Below are 21,885 nucleotides of genomic sequence, written 5' to 3'. Positions count from 1 at the left end.
ACGTAATATGATCATAAATATAGATGAAAACACACCAAAAATTTGTTCTGTTTTTGTAACAAGATCATACTCTAAAAACGAAACAATAACTGATGTGTATTAAATCATATACCTGTAATTTGTAACAAGATCAATCTCTAAATCTTCCAAAAATCCCAACTCAAACATATTTACACTTGTAATATATTGCAAACCCTAACGACCTTTCCACAATTTCTCGAGAAGAAGAAAAAAATGGGCTCTTTAATGGGCAACAGAAGAAGCAAAAATGCATCGCCCTTAGAACATCTTTGGAACACAGAATAAAATAACCATCACATCACATGACATGAATAAAATAAGAAAAAAAGGGGGGGATGATGATGATATTTGCTAGTGTTCAAGAGCTCCAAACTTTTGCTTTTCTTCATGCAATTGTTGGAACACAGAATCCAGTTCTGGAAATGCTGACATCAGCAGCAGCTCAATAAGGTCATACGCTAATAGCTTTAAGCAAACAGATGACTGAAAAAAAAAACATTAGAAACTTAAGTTTAGCAACAATGGCAACAAATATAAAATTTATAGAAAGAAAAAAGTTGACCTGAATAAAGTAATAGACATCTTTTGCACACTGCTCATACTCCTTTCGCCCAAAAACACTTACAACAGCTGCTGGCGCCTTATCTATTTACAAATTTTCAATCATAAAATTATAAATTATAAACTAAATTCATGAAAAAAAAAATTAAAAAACAAATAATTACCAATCATTAGCTCATAAACTAGTTTAGAACGTCTCTGAGCTTCCTGTTCTTGAGCCTCTTCATGTGTCAGTGTTTGTTCATTGGTGGGTGGTGGTGGTGGAGGTTGGCGGTCATGTGAGTCCTGGGGTGGCTTTACGGTGGCGGGTGGTGGTTGCTGCCGCCTGGGATGCTTTGTTAGAAATATCCCATCTGGCCAAAGTATCTACACACCCAACATAAAATACATTCTATAAATAAAACCTATGAACGTTTAATTTCTTGATTCAAAAGTTCATCATAATAAAAAATATAAAAATAAAAAAAACCTGTTCAAGCTTCTTGATTCCTGAAGCAACAATGGAGCCCTTACGAAGGAGTTGAACTTTAGCAATTAGCCAATCATCAAAGGCATCTGACATGCCTAGCTGTAGGACCTGTTTTGCCACCCAAAAAGCCTTCCTCCTACCAAATATTTACATTTTTTTAAAATAACTACTTCTATAATTATAAATATGATTAAACAATATATAAAAATGATGTAGATTTGTAATACCTGATCCAACCACCATCTTGAAGCTGGAACACAACATCAACAAGATCTAATATAGGGACACTTAAATTTGGTGGGACCCACTACAAACAAAACAAGATAACAAGTTTTATCAAAATGGAAATTATAAACAATAAGAATCTGAATTCATAATTAATTAATTAATTACCTCACTAGGGAATTCTGAAACACCATCATCTGTAAGAATCCCAATCCCAGATGCTGGATTTACAATATTGTCCTCCAATCCCTTTAAAGACTCTTCTTCTGACTTCTTTATTATATGACTTGAAGCAACAATTTCATGGTCACTATCAGAATCCTCTAATGCTTTTCCAATTACCTTTACTACTTCAGGCTTTGCAACTGAAAAACCTGCATTCTTTTTATATATTTTTGACCCATCATTTATAGAATTATTTTTAGCTTCTGATGATGAAGAATTCTTCATTACAGCATCTGAAACCAAAACTTCTCTCCTTGAAGGGTCTCCTACAAACCTAGCATCTCTACTCTTTTCACCTGATAGGGTTTGAATGATGGATATAGAATTTGAGAAACTATATGTCTGCACCCAAAAACATTTATAAAAAATTAATTAATACCCTTTAATTATAACAACATAAACAAGTAAAATAAACTATAAAAATGAAACCTGGGAATCAACACTAAGAAAGTCCCAAACTTCAATAGATCCAGATATAGTTGGAAGCTGCATAAGTCTCTGAGAAAAATAGCAACAGATGAGTTAAACTTAAGTGGTTAATAACTTAATTAGAGTAAATCTTTCAAGAAAAATTTCACCTTTAAATAAATGTCAAGAAGTTTACAACGTTCTTGAATAACAGGCACATCAAGTCCTGTTGATAGAAAGTGTTTTGGTGGGAGATGAAGATTATACTCTGGATACTCCTTCAAACGCCTATGTAACTCCTCAAAGTGTCGAAATCTGTATATAATTTATAATTTTAGGGTTAAATATGTAACAAACTATCTTTACTTTTTCTCATTAATGTTCTTGTAGCAGATTTAAGAGGTTTTATGCCATCATGGCATTTGGCATTTTTAGTTTTGGTGTTCTACTGAAAACAATTAGAACTTAATGAATGATAGTTTGGTATCCATTTATGTCATTAAGATTTTAAGACTCATGAATTTATATAACAAAGAAAAAGCACCTTCTTTTGATAGACCAACTAACATTGTTCACATCTGTAACTGATATGGGATACACAGCAAATGTTTTAGATCCACTCTTCACAATGTTTGCACCCAAAACCTGTCATAAATAGCAAATGATCTAATTAATGTCTATCAAATCTTCCATTTCTGTCTAGAAAGAACCAAAAAAAAAATAAAAAGTCATGTATGTACCTCACATCTTAGTCTGAAAAATGAATCATCCAATTGTGAATGTTTTTGGGCATTAGTGGATGATGACATGTTACTTTCAGGAATCGAAGGGAATAAAGATGAAACACTTGTGCCACTATTAGTTCTTGCTAATGAATCTTTATCAGATTCATCACTAGATTCAACCGATTTAGAATACCCTTTTGAGGAACTCAAAACATCCTGCATGTCTCCCAATAAGAAGCTTTTTCTTTCCACTTCATGCCAAATTTCCTCTTTCTGATTATTAATATTACTCACTCTTGACCTTTTTCTCCCTGGATTTCTTTTTGGTGAAGCACCTTTTCCTGTTTTTTTCACCTTTTGCCCATGAAAACTTTCAAGTGGATGATGAATGTGAGTTACAGTTTGCTTCCTGTTACTTTTTCCATCCCATACTTTAGTCCCTGGTGAATTTAATCCTGTTATATCACCACTTTCTTCATCTTCACTAGAATAAACACTACTATTACTCCTTGTTTCATCTTCCTCATCTTCCTCTTCATCATAAAGGAATGATTTATTATCACCTTTGGTGGATCCATGTTTGACTTCTTGTGAAGTCAATGCCTTTGACTGGTTGACCACATTCGCTGACGTGGCTGAAGAACTTTGTTGGATGATCATACCATCTTTTGTTTTGTAGTTTCTACCTTTAGCCCACATGTTTTCAAAATTTTCAGGAGCTAATGCTTCGGTTTTTTTACGTGTAACAATGTCTAATTTGTCCCCCCATTCCCCACTAACATGTTGTTTTCGGGTGTCTACTTTGGTATCGATTGAAAGCAAAGGGTCTTTTATGGTGGGGTTGTTAGTGGCAGAATCGTAATTATCTTTCTTTAACAATGTGAGTTCAACACCCTTTGCAGAAGGATCTAATGACACAGATTGAGTATACACTTTAACAGATCCATTTGGCTTTGACTGTGAGTTGACTTGTTCTGTGTTATTAGATACTTTTTCAGGCTTTCTTGATGAATTTTGAACTACGTTTTCAATCCTTTCATTAATAAACCTAAATCCAATAAAAGAAAGAAATAAAGAGCACTACAAGAAACAAGATTAATAAAAAAAAGTAAAAAATTAACTGAATTTATAATAACCTGGGATTTGCTAAATTTATAACGGGTCGTATTACTGCACAAGCAAGCATTTCCCTCACTATGTAACGAAATAAAGAACAATTCAGATCCTCAGGTCTGAATGTTAAAGATATGAAACCATCCATAAGATGCTGTAGAACCTACAAGAAGTAAAATAAAACTAAGATTATTTTCATGAACATAAATAATACAAAACTAAAATCAAAAGATGAAGTGGAAGAAAACCTTGTACTCAGCTACAGAAGAAAATAAAGCAGGATGCAACTTATTTTCAGCATAAAGCACAGTTTTTAGTTCTATGTCTCTTTGTGCAATTGTGAGAGGTTCTTGCTTCATAATCTTGATTTGACATGCACGAAAAAGCTCCAAATGGGTGCATAAAAGTTTGATAATGTCCCTATAATGTTTCAAAGTATATAAGTCGATAAATTAATATCATTTAATTGAAGAAAAGGTGGAATTTTTAGCACTGAAACCTTGTGAGAAGGTCAATGAGGTTGATATTTCTCATTCGGCTAGAGAACTCCCCAAAAACACCATTGATAATGAGCACTAGTTCATCTGGACCTTGTTTGTCAGGGGTAATACGGGAATACCAAAGATCAGTCACCCATTCTGAAACTATGTGTTTTGTGAATTGATCTATTGCATCTTCAACAACTGGAGAGTTGACTTTTTTTCTCCAGTCTGACTTTCCTGAGATGGATTTAGGGTCTAGGGGTGGTTTTTTGACAGAAAAAACATGGGTTGTTGATGGGTTTTTGTTATATGATGCAGCTTTTCTCTTCATGTCATAATCCAATGTGAAGTAGCGAAGAACAATAAGTAAGGATAATGCAGCTGGCAAGTTTATTAACACTGAAGCGCTTGTCACTGAAATAAATTTAAAATCAATGATCATGTCATTAATCAGAAAGATACAAAAATTATCTAGGAGCTTCCATTTAAAAGTATGATCGTGCTTCCCAGTTAGCTATCCTTCACCAGGAAAAATTCAACCACACTGACACCAGGTTTCAATTGAATTAACGAAAGACAAACAAGAAGGGGATAATGATCTCAATTCGCATTCAAACAACTAATAGCCCTAAATGTATCAATCAACAAGTGAAGAATTGTCAATTTAGTAACAATTTGGGTAAAGAGAAAAGGCACAATCCTGAGAAGAATTCTAAAAGAGGGAACTTACGAGACATGAGATACGAGAGTCCAATAACGCACATGGACAGGAAAACAATCCGTTTCTTGGCCTCATCGATAAGGTCTCGAGCAGTCACCATTTGCCTGCCAGTGCTCATTTTTTGAGACTCTGATCAGATCAATCTTCAACGCTATAAATTCATTACATAAATTCAACAAAATCGCGACCCAATCTTGCAATCTGATAACTTTCTCGAAGCAATTGAACAGTAGATACGATCGTCTAACCAGATGAAGATGATCATAAAAGAGACCAAGAACAGTGATTGAATTATAAATCGGAAAAAGGGGAAATAAAAATAAAAAACCCACTTGAAAAATCGAGGTTTTATGCAATCTGATTGACTGAAGAATTGAAAAAGGCAGTGTTTAGGTTTTGGGAGTGTGCCGTTATTCTCCTTTTTCAACTGCGCTTCGACATTAACTCCGGTGTTGCGTTTTAACGAGGGTTTGAAAAGTCCATTTTCAAGAAACAAGGGGGTATGGAAGTGGAATTGATTTCTAATTATTGTGTTGTCATATCATATGAAGTTCTAATAAGTAGGGTTTTGATCTTTTGATGTTTATATAAAATTCATAAACACTTTCATTTAAAAAAAATTGTTTATTGTTTATTAAATTTAAATTGTTAGAGCATCGATACATGTTTAACAAGAGTTGAATAGATGTTGATTAGGAGTTGAATAGACGTTGATTAGAATTGAATAGAAAGTTAATGGAATGTGAGTGATGATATGGATGAGAATTAAATGAAAAAGTTGTATGATCATTAAGTACTTCAATAGATTTAATTTTTTCTTTTTCAATTAAATTTCAAATCAAATATAAAAATTCATTAAACTTTGTAGACTTTAACGAGTATGGATGTTAAAGAGTATAGTTGAATAAAAAATAAAATATTGATGTGATAATTTATTAAACTCTTTAGAATTCAATGGATTATGGATGTCTTAGTTTTCACCGATTAAATGAACAATTAAATCAATAATAAAATGATTTTCTATGTAGCAAAACTAATTGGTAGTTAGAAACTAAAGCTGTTAACATAAAATAGTTTTGAAGTATTTAATCAAAATATTTGCTTGTTTTTAAATATATAAAATTACATAAAAACTAAAAATTAAACTCTCTTAAAAGTTATATAAATTAGTTTTTTGTTTCAAATTCAGCCAAAGGAAACTTTCTTTTTTAGTTTCTTTTTTAAATTTTTTGTGCCAAACACACCAATAATATATTATTGAAAGGTTTTTTTGTTGAACAACTATAAAATGAGAGGTTTTTATCTGTTTGTTTCTTAAATAATTAAAATCTACCAAACACTTATTAAAGTGATGATCTGATCATTCCAAATTTAAATATTAAAAGTTACTCAAACAGTTTCTTCTACACCATGTTTTGTTATGAATGATTCTGTAACTTTGATTATTCAATGCTATTTTCAAAACATACATTCAAGCATCTCCAACTTTCAAGTAAATAGGAAGGAATCTCGTGGAAAAAAAATGCGTCTACACATTTAGAAAACATCCTTTAATGACAAAAAAAAAGTATTCATGACAAGAATGTTTTTTTATATGTGTGTTGCGTGATTTGAGCTAAAACAGGGCCGGTCCAGACGGTGGGCAACCCGAGCGATCGTCCAGGGCCCACAACTCCAGGGGACCCAAAATTTATGGGATATATATATATATATATATATATATATATATATATATATATATATATTACCTAAATGGTTTTTAGAGCCTAAAGTTGGTTCAAACTCAAATTAACTCAAAAGATAAACAATTTTGTTTACTTATTATTGCAAATTAAACATGTCTATAATGAAGAGTAAATGATATTTTTTTGAATCTATATTATATTTGTCTTTGACAGGCCAATTTTTTTTCGCCCTGGGTCCATATATCTTTGGACCGGCCCGAGCTAAAATGGTTTATTTTTTGTATAATGAGTTTCTTAAATGCATGATCTTTTTTATGTTTAACTTGGTTTTCTTTGGTTGATTCTTTTTGTTTTAAATGACTAGTATACAATAAATATTTACTGTTTGTAGTCGCCTTGATGTTAAAAGAATATTTTTCACTAGAAAATCAATCATAAGTTTAACATCTTTTAAACAAAAACAATAGATAACTTTAAGACCATAATCAATGTTATCAATATCTTATAAAAATTGTTAATGAACGTATGCGTATGTTTTGTAAATAAATCTTTCACCAAAAAAAAAACCGGATCGACTTGTAAGTCAACAGAAATACATAATGTTATGTTTTTGTGTAATAAATTAGTTTTTAGTTATATGCATGGAATTTTTAGGGTATGTATTCACGTAATTTTCGCAAAGAAAGGAAGGCATTTGGAAGCAAACATGAAAGGTACTAAAAGTTTCACGTGATTGAAGCTTTTGGAGGGAAAATTCTCGTTGATTTATCTTTAGAACTTTATATTAAAAGAATTGAAGTAAAAAAGAAAAGCTTCATAATTTCTTTCAGTAACCAACTTACACTTATTTTTAACTACATCCATTTTACATAGAAAATAAGTGAAAAAAAAAAGATTTTTTTTCCCTAACCTTGAGTTGGAAAAGAAAAGAGAAAATATGCTAAATATTTTAAACCATTTTATCATTTTATTATTTCAAATATGAGAGAAAGTAAAAGCATGAGCTTTTTTACTTTTGAGAAAAAATTCAAATACTTTTAGCCTTTAGGTTTTGATTTTATATATACAATTAATTCTCTAAGGTTTACAACTAAACATAACCACTACTAGATAGTTATGCACTCTCTTCAGTTATATTGTTTAGATAGGGGGTAGTTTGGGGAAATCAATAAATAAGGAGCATCTTATTGGTGCAGGGGAGTTAGGGGCAATTTGGGCATTTTATACTAGTTTGTTATGTTAGATAGTATAAATAGAGGGTAGTGGGCAGGAAGTGAGGATCGATCTTTTCTGTTAAACCTGGAATTATTTCCTCTTGGGAGAGTGGCTATCTCGAATCAGCTAACCTATCCTTAGTTCTTGTAATCTTTTGGGTATTATACAGTTTTTCCAATCATTATTAGAATCATTGGGTGGTTTTTATGTTATTGAATCTGTTATTACAAATCAGTTCATAACACACTACTAGATAGTTTTGCCAAATATAACCATAATCGATGTGGGGATTTATATTTCATTAGCATACAAAATCCTAAAGCATTATGAAAAAAAAATATCAACCAAGTACGTGTTGTTAATATAAAAACCAATTTATAATAAAAATTATACATGTGTGACTGTCGATATCTGATAATTTCACTAAAATCTCCCTCCCCCATTTCCGGGGTTTTCAGGAATTTACCTTTTTACCCTTCAAACACTCTACAATCTCATCCTAATCATATTCTAAAGCTCATCTTTCACCACATGATGCTCATCACTTGCCTCTTCTTTTAGATATTTGTTAATCAATATCGCCAAATCTTTCACACTAGACTTTGTAGGCAGCTTCATCTGCATAAAAAAGCAACAAACTTTAAGCACAAAAGACAAAATTTTCAACTTCAAGACTAGAACTAGTGTCAATAAAGCAAATGACTTACGGGTTTTGACTTATTTGCCCCTAGGTAGAATAACAGTGTTGGATAATCATCCATTTGCAATTTTGGGTGTTCATTTACAGAGGCATCTATCTTTGCAAAAACAAGATTCTCTAATCCCTTAAAGTGTTTTGCCAGTTTCTCCACTTGTTTGCTTGTAGTTTCACAGGTCAAACACCATGGTGTGTGTATCTTGAATATGATCAATATGGAAACATATTAATTGTATAAATGTGTCTTTGATAAAATTGTATAAACGAAGAATGGTGGTTTTAATATGTGTAATAAATGGGATACAGACCTCAAGAATGATGTTTTTGGAGTTGCTTAAAACCAATTCTTCAAATGTCTTTCCAACAACTGTAAGAATGTCTGCATCTTTCTGTGATTTCACAATCAAGAGTTCAAGATTGACAATTTTAGGCAAAAGAATTCAATTATAATGGTGAAATGTGAGAAACCATAGGGGTGAAAAACGTAACTTATCCTAAATTTAATTTATATTAACAATGAGATAAGAAAAACTCACATTATCTGGTATTGCTTGGGACTTGTAAAACGGAGGCAGAATACCCTTAAAAAGCCCCGAGCAAAACTCCTACAGAAAAAAAAAATATAATAATAAGAAAATAATAATATAATAATCAATATTCACATATTCATAGAAGTAAACATTAAGAAATCAAAGAAATTTGATTGAATTGCTACTTCTATTTTTGCAGGTGTTGGATCCGACTCTAACAAATACTTGGCACCAGTTTTGTAATCAAAAGCTGTTACCTATCAAACACATTTAAAAAAACAAAAACAAAAAAAAAATCATAATATCATTAGCAAAATCTTGAAATAATTTGGAGAAAAAAAATGTTAAATTGGTGTTGAAATTGTTCATAATGAAACTAACAAGAGTGTCTTCTGAATCTTCGAGCCCAAATAAAGTTAAAAACGGTTTTGCAAGATTCTCCTCTTTGATGTCTACAAACACAAACATTATCTGCATCCACAAGATGAAATTAACAAACACAATAATTAATAATAATATTGAGTATTAGTCTAAGTGCTAAATGCTAGATGCAAGAAATAGCAACCTGCTTTTATTTTTTCCTTATACTTTGAAAAATCTATTTAATTATAGAATTGTACTTTTAATTTTTATTCTTATTAAGGATATTGTAGTTTGAAAATTCTACCTAATGTCAACAGTGAAAATTACTTTGTATTTGGATGACACAGCTATAACTAAGTAGATATTATTTCAAAGTAAAATGATGTAATAGAAAGAAAAGAAAATAGTATGCTATAATAAATAAATAAATAAATAAATAAATAAATAAAAATACATTGCTATTTTTTGCAGTCTAGTTTAATAATTTGTAATTTGTCAACCTTTGATTTGAACTTCCTTGCAGCATCTTGAAATGGCTCAAGTAATTTCTTGAATTCATCAGCTTCTGCAAAGACATAAACCTGGAACATATAATTTTAACTTTTAAGCCCAATTTTGAATAATCAGTTTATTTGTATACCCTTATTTTATCTATTACATTCAAGTTTAAAAAAAAAAACTAAATATCTCATTGTGTGATCATTCACACATAATCACTTTCAAAACACACACACACACACACATCATTTAAGATTCAAAAATGTCAAAAGAACACAAAATAAGTTTATAACCTGTAGTTTATCACTGGAGTAAACTTTGACAGAATTCAATTCCGATAAAAAAGTGACCAATGGGAACTTATTATCATTCAAAAATTGCAGAATCTTGTCTTTCTTGAAATCACCTTCTGCAATATGAAGTGTATATAAATGGTGTTTTTATAAACTATAAACAAAAGAAACATACATCAAGTTTATAAATCTTTAGCTTACCATATGAAGTGTATCTTTCTGGTTCACTTTTAACAATACCAAGAAAGAGTTTATCAGATTTAAGATCTGGATATAAAATATTGGCAATTTGGTGGCTGTTTGTCTCGACAAATTGGATATCGTTATCAGTAGTTGCCGCTTTTACAAATTCATCATGATCTGATCCCTGGAAAGTTTAGTAAACGAGAAGACATGATCGATTGTGTTTCGTTTCTGAGTGATTAAGAAACAAGAACACGAAAACACATACCTCGAATTTATTGAATAAAGCAGCTGCAAATATTGAATGTTTCTTAACAAATTCGTTTGCTTCATCAATGGAGTTGATTCTGATAATGGGCGTACCCGTCTTCTTCCTAACCCAGATCACAATTTCTTCCCTAATTCACAGCAGAATGTCTTAATTACAGTCAACGGGTACCAATATATCGTAAAAAAATCGAGAATTGAGATGAAATCTTACGTGGAAAATCCACCAGTGTAAGGTTGAGAAGTGCCATTGACGAAGAGAAGCAAAGTCGGATACCCTTTGATCTCAAGATTCGAAGCTACTTTCGGGTACCTCTCAGCATCAATTTTCGCCATTAAAACAGGGCTCTTTAATTCATTTAAAGAACTAGCAGCTTCCGCAAACCTAGGCATGAGTTCAGCACTTCTTACACACCATGGAGCATAACCCAGAACCAAAACGTACTCATTTCCATCAATAGCCCTTTGAGTATTATCATTGTTGAGTTCAAGAACTATTCGTTGGGCCTTAGTCAACACCTCCGCCTCAGATGACGGCTTAGGGTGGTGGGTTCCACCGCCGCTTTCTTCTTCTGCTTCGTCTAATGCTATAAGTTCCTCAATGTCATCAGATTCTTCACTGGCAGACACACTAATCAAAAAACTGAATGAAAGAAGAAGAAGTATTGCAAGATATATGAATCTAGAAGGGGGTTTTGGAGCAGACATGATCGATATTTGTGGGGTTGGGAGAATTTGCAAAGAGAAGCAATGTGAATTGTGATTGAGATCTGTATTGATCTATAACTAGGTCGATCGTAGAATCAAGATTTTGTATTGAGGTTTAGTAAGGGTTCTTTGGAGGGAGAGATTTGTTTATACTTGTAAGATCCTGTGTGAAACTGAAACAAAAGAGTGATATAACTCAAAAAAGACGACGGAGTGGGAAGCAACACTGCTTTTTAATCTTTTATCTTCCCGTGCGACGTGCAGTGACTAACGGGATTCAGGTTTGGACTGTCCCCTTTTTTTTTTTTTTCTTTTTGGTGGTGTTAAACTATTGGAAGTGAGGTTGAACTCCCGAGTTCAATTTAAGAAAGAAAAAAAAAAGGAAATGGGAAGAGACTGATGTTTTCGAGTAAGAATTGGAAGGAAAAGGAAATGGGAAGAGATTGATGTTTTCGAGTAAGAATTGGAAGGAAATGAAATGATTATTTTTCCTCATAATTTTTCTTCCAATTTGGGAAGATTCGAAAAGAAAAAATAAAATATTTAATTTTCCTTTAATTTCTCTTCAACTCGGGAGCACAAAAGACAAATTTGTTTTTTTTTTCTTTTTTCTTCTTTTCTTTCCTTACAATCTTTTCTCTTCTCTTATTTTCTTTATTTCAACTCGGGAACGAGGTGTTAAGGTTAAAAGCATATAAAATAACGATCTTTTATAACAATAATTAATATATATATATATATATATATATATATATATATATATATATATATATATATATATATATATATATATATAAAAGCAATTGAGAAATTAACAGTAATTTTTATGAATCTTAGATTTTTCCACAACTGTTTTTTATAATAGCACATTTGGTCTTTATATAAAATATTTTTTAATATATATATATATATATATATATATATATATATATATATATATATATATATATATATATATTCCTTATAGTTTTATTATCTATAGATTAGGTCCCTCTCATTTTTTTTATTTTATAAAAACAATCCTTATGTTTAAGATTTTTGTATGTTGACATGTTTGGTGTAGAAAATAAATTACAAAATTTGTCCTTGTAATTTACATAAAGGTCACTGTATATTTTCTTTATAGAAATTGTGTATGTGTTTAAAAAAATAACATAAATAGTTTTTACCTAATATAAAATTTCCACCTAACGTCCCCTGCAATATATATGTAATGTCCCGACTCTCAGGTATTAAATTTATAGCTTTTAGTTTCATATTAAAAGGGCTACTCGACGAGTTGGATGCCCGGACTCGTCGAGTAGGAACATTTTCGGCCACGTGATTAAGTGACCAACTCGATGAGTCGGAGGACACGAATCGGCGAGTTGGAGTTGGGGGATGAAACCCTAATTTCCGAGGTTTTGCACCCTATTTAAAGGAACATTTGCCCCTTAGCCTCCCCTTACAGCCCCTTGAGAGTCCAGAAACCCTAAATCGTCGTTTTTTCTCCATATTTGTGTGTTTTTAAGATTGGAAGGTGGATCTTGGTGAAAGGAGCTTGAAGATCAAGAAGCTTGAGGCAAGGAACGGTTGTGGATCTGAATTCTACTCCAGTTTAGCATCACTTGAAGGTAACAAGTCGTTACATTGGCTTTCCTCCTTTTAGATCTCTTCATGTTTAAGATTAGGGCTTTTCTAGCATGTATGATAACCATTTTCGGGTATGAGCTAGGATCTGAAGTTGCAACTTCAGATCTAAACTTATCTTGGTCTCTATAGCTATAAAGTCTCCAACTTTAGCAAGTATGAGCCTTCCCTTTTGAGTTAAACCTCATTATAAGCTTGGATTTGGTATTCTAAGCCTTTAGAGCCTTGCATGCACGTAAAGTTTGCAACTTTACGTGATAAACATGCTTTGGGAAGCTTGATCTGCAATATGGAGCTTTGTAGTAGCTTAAAATCGCCTGAATGGGTGTTGGATTGAAGTGAATCAACGAATTGATTGGCCAACTCGCCGATTCCGATGAAGATTGTCGTGCAAGGACTTCTGCATGGACTAGGCGAGTCAGTAGGATGACTCGGCGAGTCAACTAAGGTTTTCCCGACTTTTGAACATGCATGAACTCGGCGAGTTGCAGGGAAACTCGACGAGTCAACGGGGGATTTCACGACTTCTCGAGTTCAGGAAGGACTCGACAAGTCGGTGAACTGCACTCGACGAGTCGGGTCAACATGGACTGTTGACCTTGACCATTGACTTGGACTTTGACCAAGGGTTGACTAGTTGACTTCTAGGGTATTTTGGTAAATTGGAAATTTATGAATATGGTCATATGGTAAATATAGGCGGTAGAGTACGTGGTGGTGATTTGAGAGTTAGAGCTTATCACTTTAGTTCGACAGTTGTGAGGTGAGTTTTCCTCACTATACTCAAGGGTCTAAGGCACCAAGGCCGACCCTTTTGGATTGTTATCCTGATATGTTGGATTGTTATCCTGATATGTTATATGTTTGAGTATTGTATGATATGTTAGATCAGTATCCTGGTAGATAAGATGATATATGTTGTTATGATCCGTTAGATCAGTATCCTAGTAGATAGGATCTTATATGCGGTTATGATCTGTTAGATCGGCTTGTTTGTTTATAGACCGTTATGCAGTTATCTGTTATATGTGCACATGTTTTATTAGTGGTTGAGGATTATCTGCTTTGTGCTAAAGCCAATAGACCTGGACATTCCAACCCGATGGTTGTGGGCCGTGAGTATTTCATCTCGAGGATGATTGGACTCGTAGTATGTGGGCATTCCAACCTGTTGATTATGGGCCTGGGGTATTCCATCCCGAGGATGATTGGACCCATAGTATGTTGGCATTCCAACCGGGTGGTTGAGGGCCTGGGGTATTCCAACCCGATGGTTGACTAGACCCATAGTATGATGTTTGTGATTATATGAGTATTGTTGTGTGTATAATATATAAAAGTTATGATAACTGATGATCTGGACACGGTCCCGAATAATGAAGCGATTTGAAACTGAGCATTACAATAATGGTTCATACACACATATGTATGTGTATAATACATAAAAGTTAGTGAAATAAAGGTATTGCATGTATAATAAAGTTAAAGAAAAGATGGAGCAAATTAACTATGTTTTAAACTTGAAAAAAAAAAATAAAAAAGGAACTTTGGCTGGGGGTAATCTATCAGTAATTAGCGTATGTTTTAGAGAAAATAAAATATGTCGTTATTATAGATAAAAAAATAAACTACATTGCCTATATTGGTAAAGAGAATACAATATTTTGCTAATATGGATAAAAAAACAAGTATGTTGCTATTATATATAAAGACTAAAGTGTGTTGATAATATGGATAAAAAGTAAAATACATTTCTATTAGCCTAATTTGGATAAAATTAAAGTATTTTGATATTATGGATAAAAAACTGTTAGTAAATTGTCTATATTGGTTAAAGGAATACAATCTGTTGCTATTATGGATAAAAATATTAAATATATTGCTATTATGTATAAAAATAAAGTGTGTTTCTATTATGGATAGAAAACAAATCACATTGTTATTATGGAGAAAATTTAAAGTATATTGCCATTATGGATAAAAATATAAGTATATTGTCTATAGGTAAAAAGAATATAAGATGGGACTATTATGGATAAAAATAAAATGTTTTGCACCAATGGACTTGTAGGTCAACAATATTAGATGTTGGTGGAAATGTGTCTCTCCGCCAAAGGTTGTGGGTTCAAGAATTATTGAAGACAAAATGAGTACTTTAAGAGTAATGTAGAGAGTATGTGTGTTTGCTGTTGTAAAAAATAATATATATATATATATATATATATATATATATATATATATATATATATATATATATATATATATATATATATATATATATATATATATAGAGAGAGAGAGAGAGAGAGAGGTAGGTTCATGTATTCTAATTATTTATTGTGTGGATGTAAGAATGATTGTGGGCTAATCATTTCAAAAACCTAATAAATGGTATTATAGTAATCTTAAACTATAATTAATAATTTAATTAATTGAATAAAATATTCATGCCCTATAATTATGGGTAGTTACCTTATTTTTCTCTCAAACCCTACTTATCAATCTTAAAATCATCGGCTATCCTCATCTTCTCCACCCCCATTTGACGAATATCCATCTTCCCCATTGATGCTCGGTCTCTTTGTTCAAGACTCCTGAAATGGATTTTTTGTTACAGGGGTGTGCTAGATATTGTCTATTGCGTCGACGACAATCAACTGATGGGACATCGGAGCAGTATATCGGTCATTGGAAAACCCTAGTTGACAATGTGCTACTTATTTTCACGGTCAATTTTGCCTCAAACACTGCACAACTGGTGCTTCTTCCATCACAGGGGATCGTAAATGGTGGTGATTTCAGGGGAATAAACTGTTGGATTAGTGTCTAAGCCTGTAACCATATTTGGTAAGTACTTGACCCGGTTGTGCATGGTCCTTTTGGGTTGCCTTCACCAAAGCAATTTAACTGGAGAAATAATAGAGAAAAAGGTTATTATGGTTTATTAATATATTATATGAATAATATATTAAAGGAGAAATCATATTTATTTAGTTAACATTGGTCAAGAATTAATTGAGAATTAATTTTGTGATTAAAAGAAGTTAACTAAACTAGGGGGCTTAACTGTAATTATGTGATAGTTGCAAAATAGGGCAATAGATGCCCTATGGGATATGGTGGATGAATTCAAGGGGATAAGGCCTTAGAATTCGTCCATGATAAGGTTTCTAGGGTTATCCTTTGGGTTGCTTGGTGGGCAAGCAACCAGATAAGGATAAGGACTGAAACCACAATCCCTACACCTATATAAACACCCCTTGGCATATGAAATTCGTCCATGACTTGATTCATAGGGTTCCTAGAGCCGAATTTCATACCTCCCGTCTATCTCTCTTGCCTCTCCATTTGTTGTTGGTGTTTGTGATCCATTAGAGGTACTACACTTGTGGTACTTGCTTTCAAAGACAAGAAGATTCAAGAAACAAGTTGTTATTACAATATAACAACAAGAGGTATGTATTTCATCCTTCCTTGTGATTTTTGAAATTGTTAGAATCATATTAGGTTTCCTTATGTGTTCATAATGTTGTATAACTAATAGTGATAACATAGATCCAACTCTAGGGTTGCATGCACACATAGGATTGTTTGTATAAAACCTATCATAAACTTCTTTGGCTGCCTCACGTTGCAACCCTATCCATACGTAAGGTACAACCTGGACAAGTATCGATCTTGAGGTAAGAAAATAATCTCTTTCGTCTTTATGATACGCACCACCTGTAACCTAATCTCTTCCATCTTTTCAAATATAGTATATTTATTTACAAACATTCTTGATTTCTTTTTAAAAACAAGAAGAAAGGTTAGACTGTCTATCTCTATTGTGATTTTTCACCTTCAGACTATATGTTTCTTTGAGAAAGTTCTTGAATTATAACATGTTGTGGCCTCCTATAATTGAATTATGATACACAACCAGATTCCCATGGAACAAGGCAATCCCAGGATCTACAAACATTGATGGTCAAGGTCAAGCACTTCATGATAACATAATAAGAAGCATAAGGACGGAGGTTAAATCTAACTCTAAGGTTATATTGCAGTAAAATATCAAAACTCTCTGAAAATGGCAACATATATGGTTTATAAACACAATCTTCTGAATAAATGAAGCATGTGTTTACATCTTTTCTTTATTCTAAGGAGGATCCCCCATTACATGTCAACATTTGGATCACAAAACACACTCATTACCTTGTGCTTATTCAGATTGTTCCTACCCAATTAATATCCGGTTTATTATTCTTACTTGCTACAAGTGAAATTTTTATATAAATTGTTATAAATGTTAAGTTTTTTTATAAAAATTCCTGCCATTTTTTAATAACAATTGTTTTTTTTCCTGTCATAGTGCTAGAAAAAGTTTTGTTGTAGAAATCTTGATGTTACCTCAAGTATTGTTAACAAGAAAAATGACTTTTTTTTTTGTTCTTTCTTATGTCAATTTTTGCATAGAAGGTCCAATATTTTAACATCTTATTTGTTGAGAGTTGTATGTATTTACATTCGTGAACTTCATTATCTGTATGTTTTTATTTCAGGACCACTCAAAGTTGTATGTAACGCCCCGATTCTCGAATACCAATTTATGGTTATAAATTCTCATGAATTCAAGATCTACTCGACGAGTTGGTTGCCTGACTCGGCGAGTAGTAGCGGGTTTGGGCCACGTGTTTAAGTGACCAACTCGCCGAGTCGGAAGAGTGACTCGACGAGTTGGAGTTGGAGGGTGAAACCCTAATTTCCGGGGTTTGGCACCCTACTTAAGGGATCATTAGCCTCCCTTAGTTCCTTAACCTCTTGAGAGTCCATAAACCCTAATTCGTGTGAGTGTGCTCCATTTGTGTGTTTTAAAGATTTGGAAGGTGTATCTGATGGTTTTTGAGCATTCTAACACTTCCTAAGTGTACATGCAACCCTAATAAACCTTGGATCTATGTTTGTCTAAATACATGCAAAATATGGTTTCCATGGTTCATAATACTATCTAGCATACATGGGGAACTTTAAACCTAGAAGGATGGCTAGAATTACATACCTTGTAGTTGATTTTGATTCCTTGAAACCTTGTGAGCCTAGCACCCCAAGTGTGATGCCTCAAATGCTTCACACAACACCAAATGCCTTTGGAATGACCTTTGAGAGAATACACACACTCTAAAAATCGTCCTAGCCCTCTTATCTCTTTGTGTAGCTGATTTTGGTGGAGAAGATGATCCTTATATAGTGTGACACATCTAGGGTTACACCATGTAAACCCTAATGTGTCATGACTCTTCATTTCCATGACCCATGGGTTTGTAACTCCCATGGAGCATCCTATGGGTTTAACCCAACTTGATAATCCATGGAGCCTTTTAGCCCACTATACAAGTTATGGATGATTTACATAATCAACCCATATATTTAATTAGTTATCTTTTGATCACTTAATTAATTCCAAATTAATTCTTGATCAATACTAATTAAATAATACTATTAATATATTAGAACTTATAATATATTAATAACCACAAGTGTTATTTCTCTCATTTAGTCTATCCAAATGCATGATGCCATGCAACCCAAATGGACCATGCCGGGTCGGGTCAAGTACATACCATAAATAGTTATGGACTTAGACACCTTATCCAACAGTCTCCCACTTGGATAAGTCTAATAACTATAACTGCAAGTATGACTTCAGGAACCGATCAACAATTGTATCGGAAGTAAGAAGATGATGATACGCCATTTAAGATAAGTGATCATATAATCCTCTGTTCTAGATATCAGCCGGTGTCACACCCCCAAACCAAGGATGGCGGAAACGTTCGGGGGTGAAGGACTTCATGTAGAGTATCACAACAACGAGTATAATAGTGCTCAAAGTAAATACAACCATCATAAATATAATTGAAAAAGTTACACCAAAGTATATGTTTACATGATTCGAATCAATTACATTATGATACAAAATGAACTGTTTGACGATTTATCGTCCCATCCTCAAAACGTTGTTGATTTCCTGTTTTCACTGAATTCCTAAGAATACAAGTAGTTTTGAAAAGTGTCAACACAAAGGTTGGTGAGTTCATAAGTTTTTGATAGTAAGAGTTTAAAAATCGATCTTTGTAAATGTATGTTACCAAGAAAAATCCAATATTTTCCTTATAAAAGTTATGTGGTCCTAAATACCAGGACCGAAAATGAACAAGTATTTGTCATAATTAAAGATATGAAAGTGGTTTCAAATTGGTGTAAAACCCTTTTTGATATGAAGACGTACAAGTATTTTTCCATACTTAAAGTAATTTCAGTGAGCTAAATCGACATAACTCGCTAAATTAAAGTTAGAACCCATAAATCTTATGATTTGTTAATACCACATGTGAGCTATCATAACCATACTTGACTTAGACAGCCTCGTAATACGACGTTCTTCAGGCGTCGGAACTGTTATGACACTTGTCACCTCAGACCTGCCGGTCTAGCTGTTGCAAGCAGCTCTGGTGTGGGTTTGTCAAGCCCAATATAGATCTATACACAACTATCATGTTCTCCCTACAAGAGATTCTGGTTACAACTTACAGGACTTTTTGAATTGGTTACTTTGGAAGTAACCTGAAGCGAATGACTCACAAATTTATTCATTAACAAATTTACGTGAACTAAACTGAAAACCTTTGAAAAATAAGTTTGAAAAATAAATGATACATAAACTATACCTATTATAGTTTATCCAAAACGTTTGTAATGTATAAGAACTCTTTCATGAATATGCATTTGTGCTATGAATCCATAAACTATGCTTATTATAGCTTAATATATGTGTTCTAAATGAATGAGTAATGTTATCATGAATGACTAAGTTTCAGTTTATGATGATAAACTAACAAGGAAACACATTTGATATTTAGAACTTATTGTTATACACTTTGCTCAACATAATACAAAGTGTTATGAAATTTATATGTTGTTAACTAAATTTAACCTTTCTGCGCTGTTTTAGAAAAGTCATAAAAAAATCATACGAAGTCGAAAACTAAATCCATAAATTATGAGAGTTCCCAAAATGTGTCTAGTGTACTCATAATTTTTATCATGATTTTTAATGACCTCCAACTTGGGTGAAATAGTCCATAATCACAGACTGGTCCGGATTGGTGTTTGAAATGATATGCAGTTTTGTAAAAATCACCATAAATTGTAGAAAAATAGTATGGAGATGTGCAAGTAGTCATTTTAAAGATAAGAGCTAGAAATGCTTACACCTAAAACAGTTTTTCAAACAAAAATGTTTAAGTTGTCCAAAATAGTCCGTGAATGGAGTCCAACTTTTCTGATGAAAGCTGTTAGAAAATTTTAGTTATGTTCTTGGTGTTTTAACTTGTATTCCCCCCCTAAAAACTTGAGAAAACATAAAAAGGTAGGGGTATGAACTCACCTTGATTAGTTTCAGTAGATGAGTGTTGAAGAAGAGAAGTGTCCAACTCAAGAACACTTGAAGATTCGAAGATCTAACAAGAATGTGATGATGTTTGTGTAAGCAACCTATGATTTTGAGTAGAAGGATGTGTAATAATCATAAGAAAGAGGATGATACTTACTAAATGAAGGAGAAAATCCTTGGAGTATGCCTTGAAGTTCTCGAAATTGAGAGAGAAAGATGAGAGAGTTTGGAGTGTGATTATTGGTGGAAAAATGAGAGAATGAATGAAGTGTGAGGAGAGAGGGGACTTTTCTAGCCTTTGAACAATTGTGAGGTTGAAAAAAAAAAGGTGGGAAAAGTACAATGAAGTGACTAGGTAAGGGATGGTGGGGAATAGTGACATGAGTGGGTATGGGTGGTTGCTTGTGTCATAGAATAAAGGAAAGTCAACACTCCACCTTTGTACTTCACCCACTCTTCTTGGATAAGGTTTTATCCTTAAAAACGTGATTAATCATTAATTAAAGGGTCTTATATGTTAAAATAAAGTTTTGGGTGAAAATCCCGTGTTAAAACAATTAAAAACGGGCCTAAAACGCAAAACTAGACGAAAACCGGGAGAAAAAGAACTTCCAGCGAGACCTCTCGGTCCTAGGCCGAGGTTCGGTCCCTACTGATGCCGAGCCGGAAGCGAAATGGGGCGAACCAGAAGTAAGAGGCGAAGGCGAAGGCTCGGTCCGAAGTCTTAGAAGCAAAGGTGGTCAGACCCGAAATGAACCGAATGAACAGTAGTCTCAGGTTCGGGTGGGTGTATGCGAGGTTCGGCCCTGAGAGGACCTTCGGGTTCGGTTCTTCCTGGAGCCTTCGGGTTCGGGTCTTCTTGGTCTCAGTCCCTAAGAGGACTTTCGGGTCCTAAGAGGCTTCGGCCCTATTAGGAGGGTTTCGGGTCCTTAAGCCCTTTTTGCCCGTTCTTGCCCATTTTCAAGCGGTTTTTGATCCGGTTAAGGGTTGGGAGGACCCGAATGACCTCAAAAGTTATTTTTTTGTCGATGTGTCTGGATCTCCCGTGATCCCTTGGTTCCTTGGCTAAGGCAACTGCACTTTCACTATCACAGAAAATTTCCATTGGCTCCTTTATAGCTGGTACAACTCCAAGGTCTCCAATGAAGTTCTTTAGCCATATCGCCTCCTTCGCTGCCTCGCTAGCTGCTATATACTCTGATTCGCAAGTTGAATCAACCACTGTCTCTTGTTTGGAACTCTTCCAAGATATTTCTCCCCCGTTTAAGGTAAAGACCCAGCCTGACTGAGAGCAAAAATTATCCCAGTGTGCCTTGCTAGGGTTCCCCTGATACATGCTAACCATGCTTAAAGCAAAGGCTACATGTCGAGTACACGTCATAGCATACATGATCGATCCTACATCCGAAGCATAAGGTATTCGACTCAT

The 21,885-nt window shown here is 33.4% G+C and overlaps 2 protein-coding genes across 2 annotated transcripts; both read right to left on the bottom strand.

Moving 5' to 3' along the window:
- Window positions 1–72: 72 nt before the first annotated feature.
- LOC111886795 (uncharacterized) lies at window positions 73–5,458 on the bottom strand. The gene is made up of 14 exons (XM_023883044.1): window positions 4,960–5,458; window positions 4,247–4,643; window positions 3,996–4,167; window positions 3,771–3,910; window positions 2,650–3,682; window positions 2,454–2,554; window positions 2,080–2,224; window positions 1,931–1,999; window positions 1,445–1,843; window positions 1,279–1,358; window positions 1,052–1,187; window positions 747–948; window positions 584–666; window positions 73–504 (listed from the first exon to the last, which is right to left on the bottom strand). The coding sequence occupies exons 1-14, from the start codon at window positions 5,066–5,068 to the stop codon at window positions 373–375; spliced, it is 3,198 nt and encodes a 1,065-aa protein (XP_023738812.1). The 5' UTR covers window positions 5,069–5,458; the 3' UTR covers window positions 73–372.
- A 2,730-nt stretch (window positions 5,459–8,188) lies between these two features.
- On the bottom strand, window positions 8,189–11,721 carry LOC111886832 (protein disulfide isomerase-like 1-6). The gene is made up of 11 exons (XM_023883084.3): window positions 10,896–11,721; window positions 10,683–10,812; window positions 10,433–10,598; window positions 10,232–10,347; window positions 9,941–10,021; window positions 9,459–9,548; window positions 9,263–9,334; window positions 9,084–9,152; window positions 8,856–8,936; window positions 8,558–8,746; window positions 8,189–8,468 (listed from the first exon to the last, which is right to left on the bottom strand). The coding sequence occupies exons 1-11, from the start codon at window positions 11,387–11,389 to the stop codon at window positions 8,361–8,363; spliced, it is 1,596 nt and encodes a 531-aa protein (XP_023738852.1). The 5' UTR covers window positions 11,390–11,721; the 3' UTR covers window positions 8,189–8,360.
- Window positions 11,722–21,885: the final 10,164 nt, after the last annotated feature.

The sequence above is a fragment of the Lactuca sativa genome, chromosome 4 (genome assembly GCF_002870075.4).
Source record: "Lactuca sativa cultivar Salinas chromosome 4, Lsat_Salinas_v11, whole genome shotgun sequence".
Lineage (NCBI taxonomy): Eukaryota > Viridiplantae > Streptophyta > Magnoliopsida > Asterales > Asteraceae > Lactuca > Lactuca sativa.
The sequence above is the reverse complement of the archived record's forward strand: the minus strand, read 5'-3'. Positions and strand labels throughout refer to the sequence as shown.

What these genes read in the sequence shown, in the direction of transcription:
- LOC111886795 (XM_023883044.1), bottom strand. Translation starts at nt 5,068, where the DNA reads ATGAGCACTGGCAGGCAAATGGTGACTGCTCGAGACCTTATCGATGAG. An exon ending in ATAAATTTAGCAAATCCCAG is followed by an intron (nt 3,683 to 3,770) that starts GTTATTATAAAT and finishes TATTGGATTTAG; the next exon opens with GTTTATTAATGAAAGGATTG. An exon ending in AGTTGGTCTATCAAAAGAAG is followed by an intron (nt 2,225 to 2,453) that starts GTGCTTTTTCTT and finishes AATTATATACAG; the next exon opens with ATTTCGACACTTTGAGGAGT.
- LOC111886832 (XM_023883084.3), bottom strand. Translation starts at nt 11,389, where the DNA reads ATGTCTGCTCCAAAACCCCCTTCTAGATTCATATATCTTGCAATACTT. An exon ending in TACACTGGTGGATTTTCCAC is followed by an intron (nt 10,813 to 10,895) that starts GTAAGATTTCAT and finishes GCTGTGAATTAG; the next exon opens with GGAAGAAATTGTGATCTGGG. An exon ending in CCCAAGCAATACCAGATAAT is followed by an intron (nt 8,937 to 9,083) that starts GTGAGTTTTTCT and finishes GTGAAATCACAG; the next exon opens with AAAGATGCAGACATTCTTAC.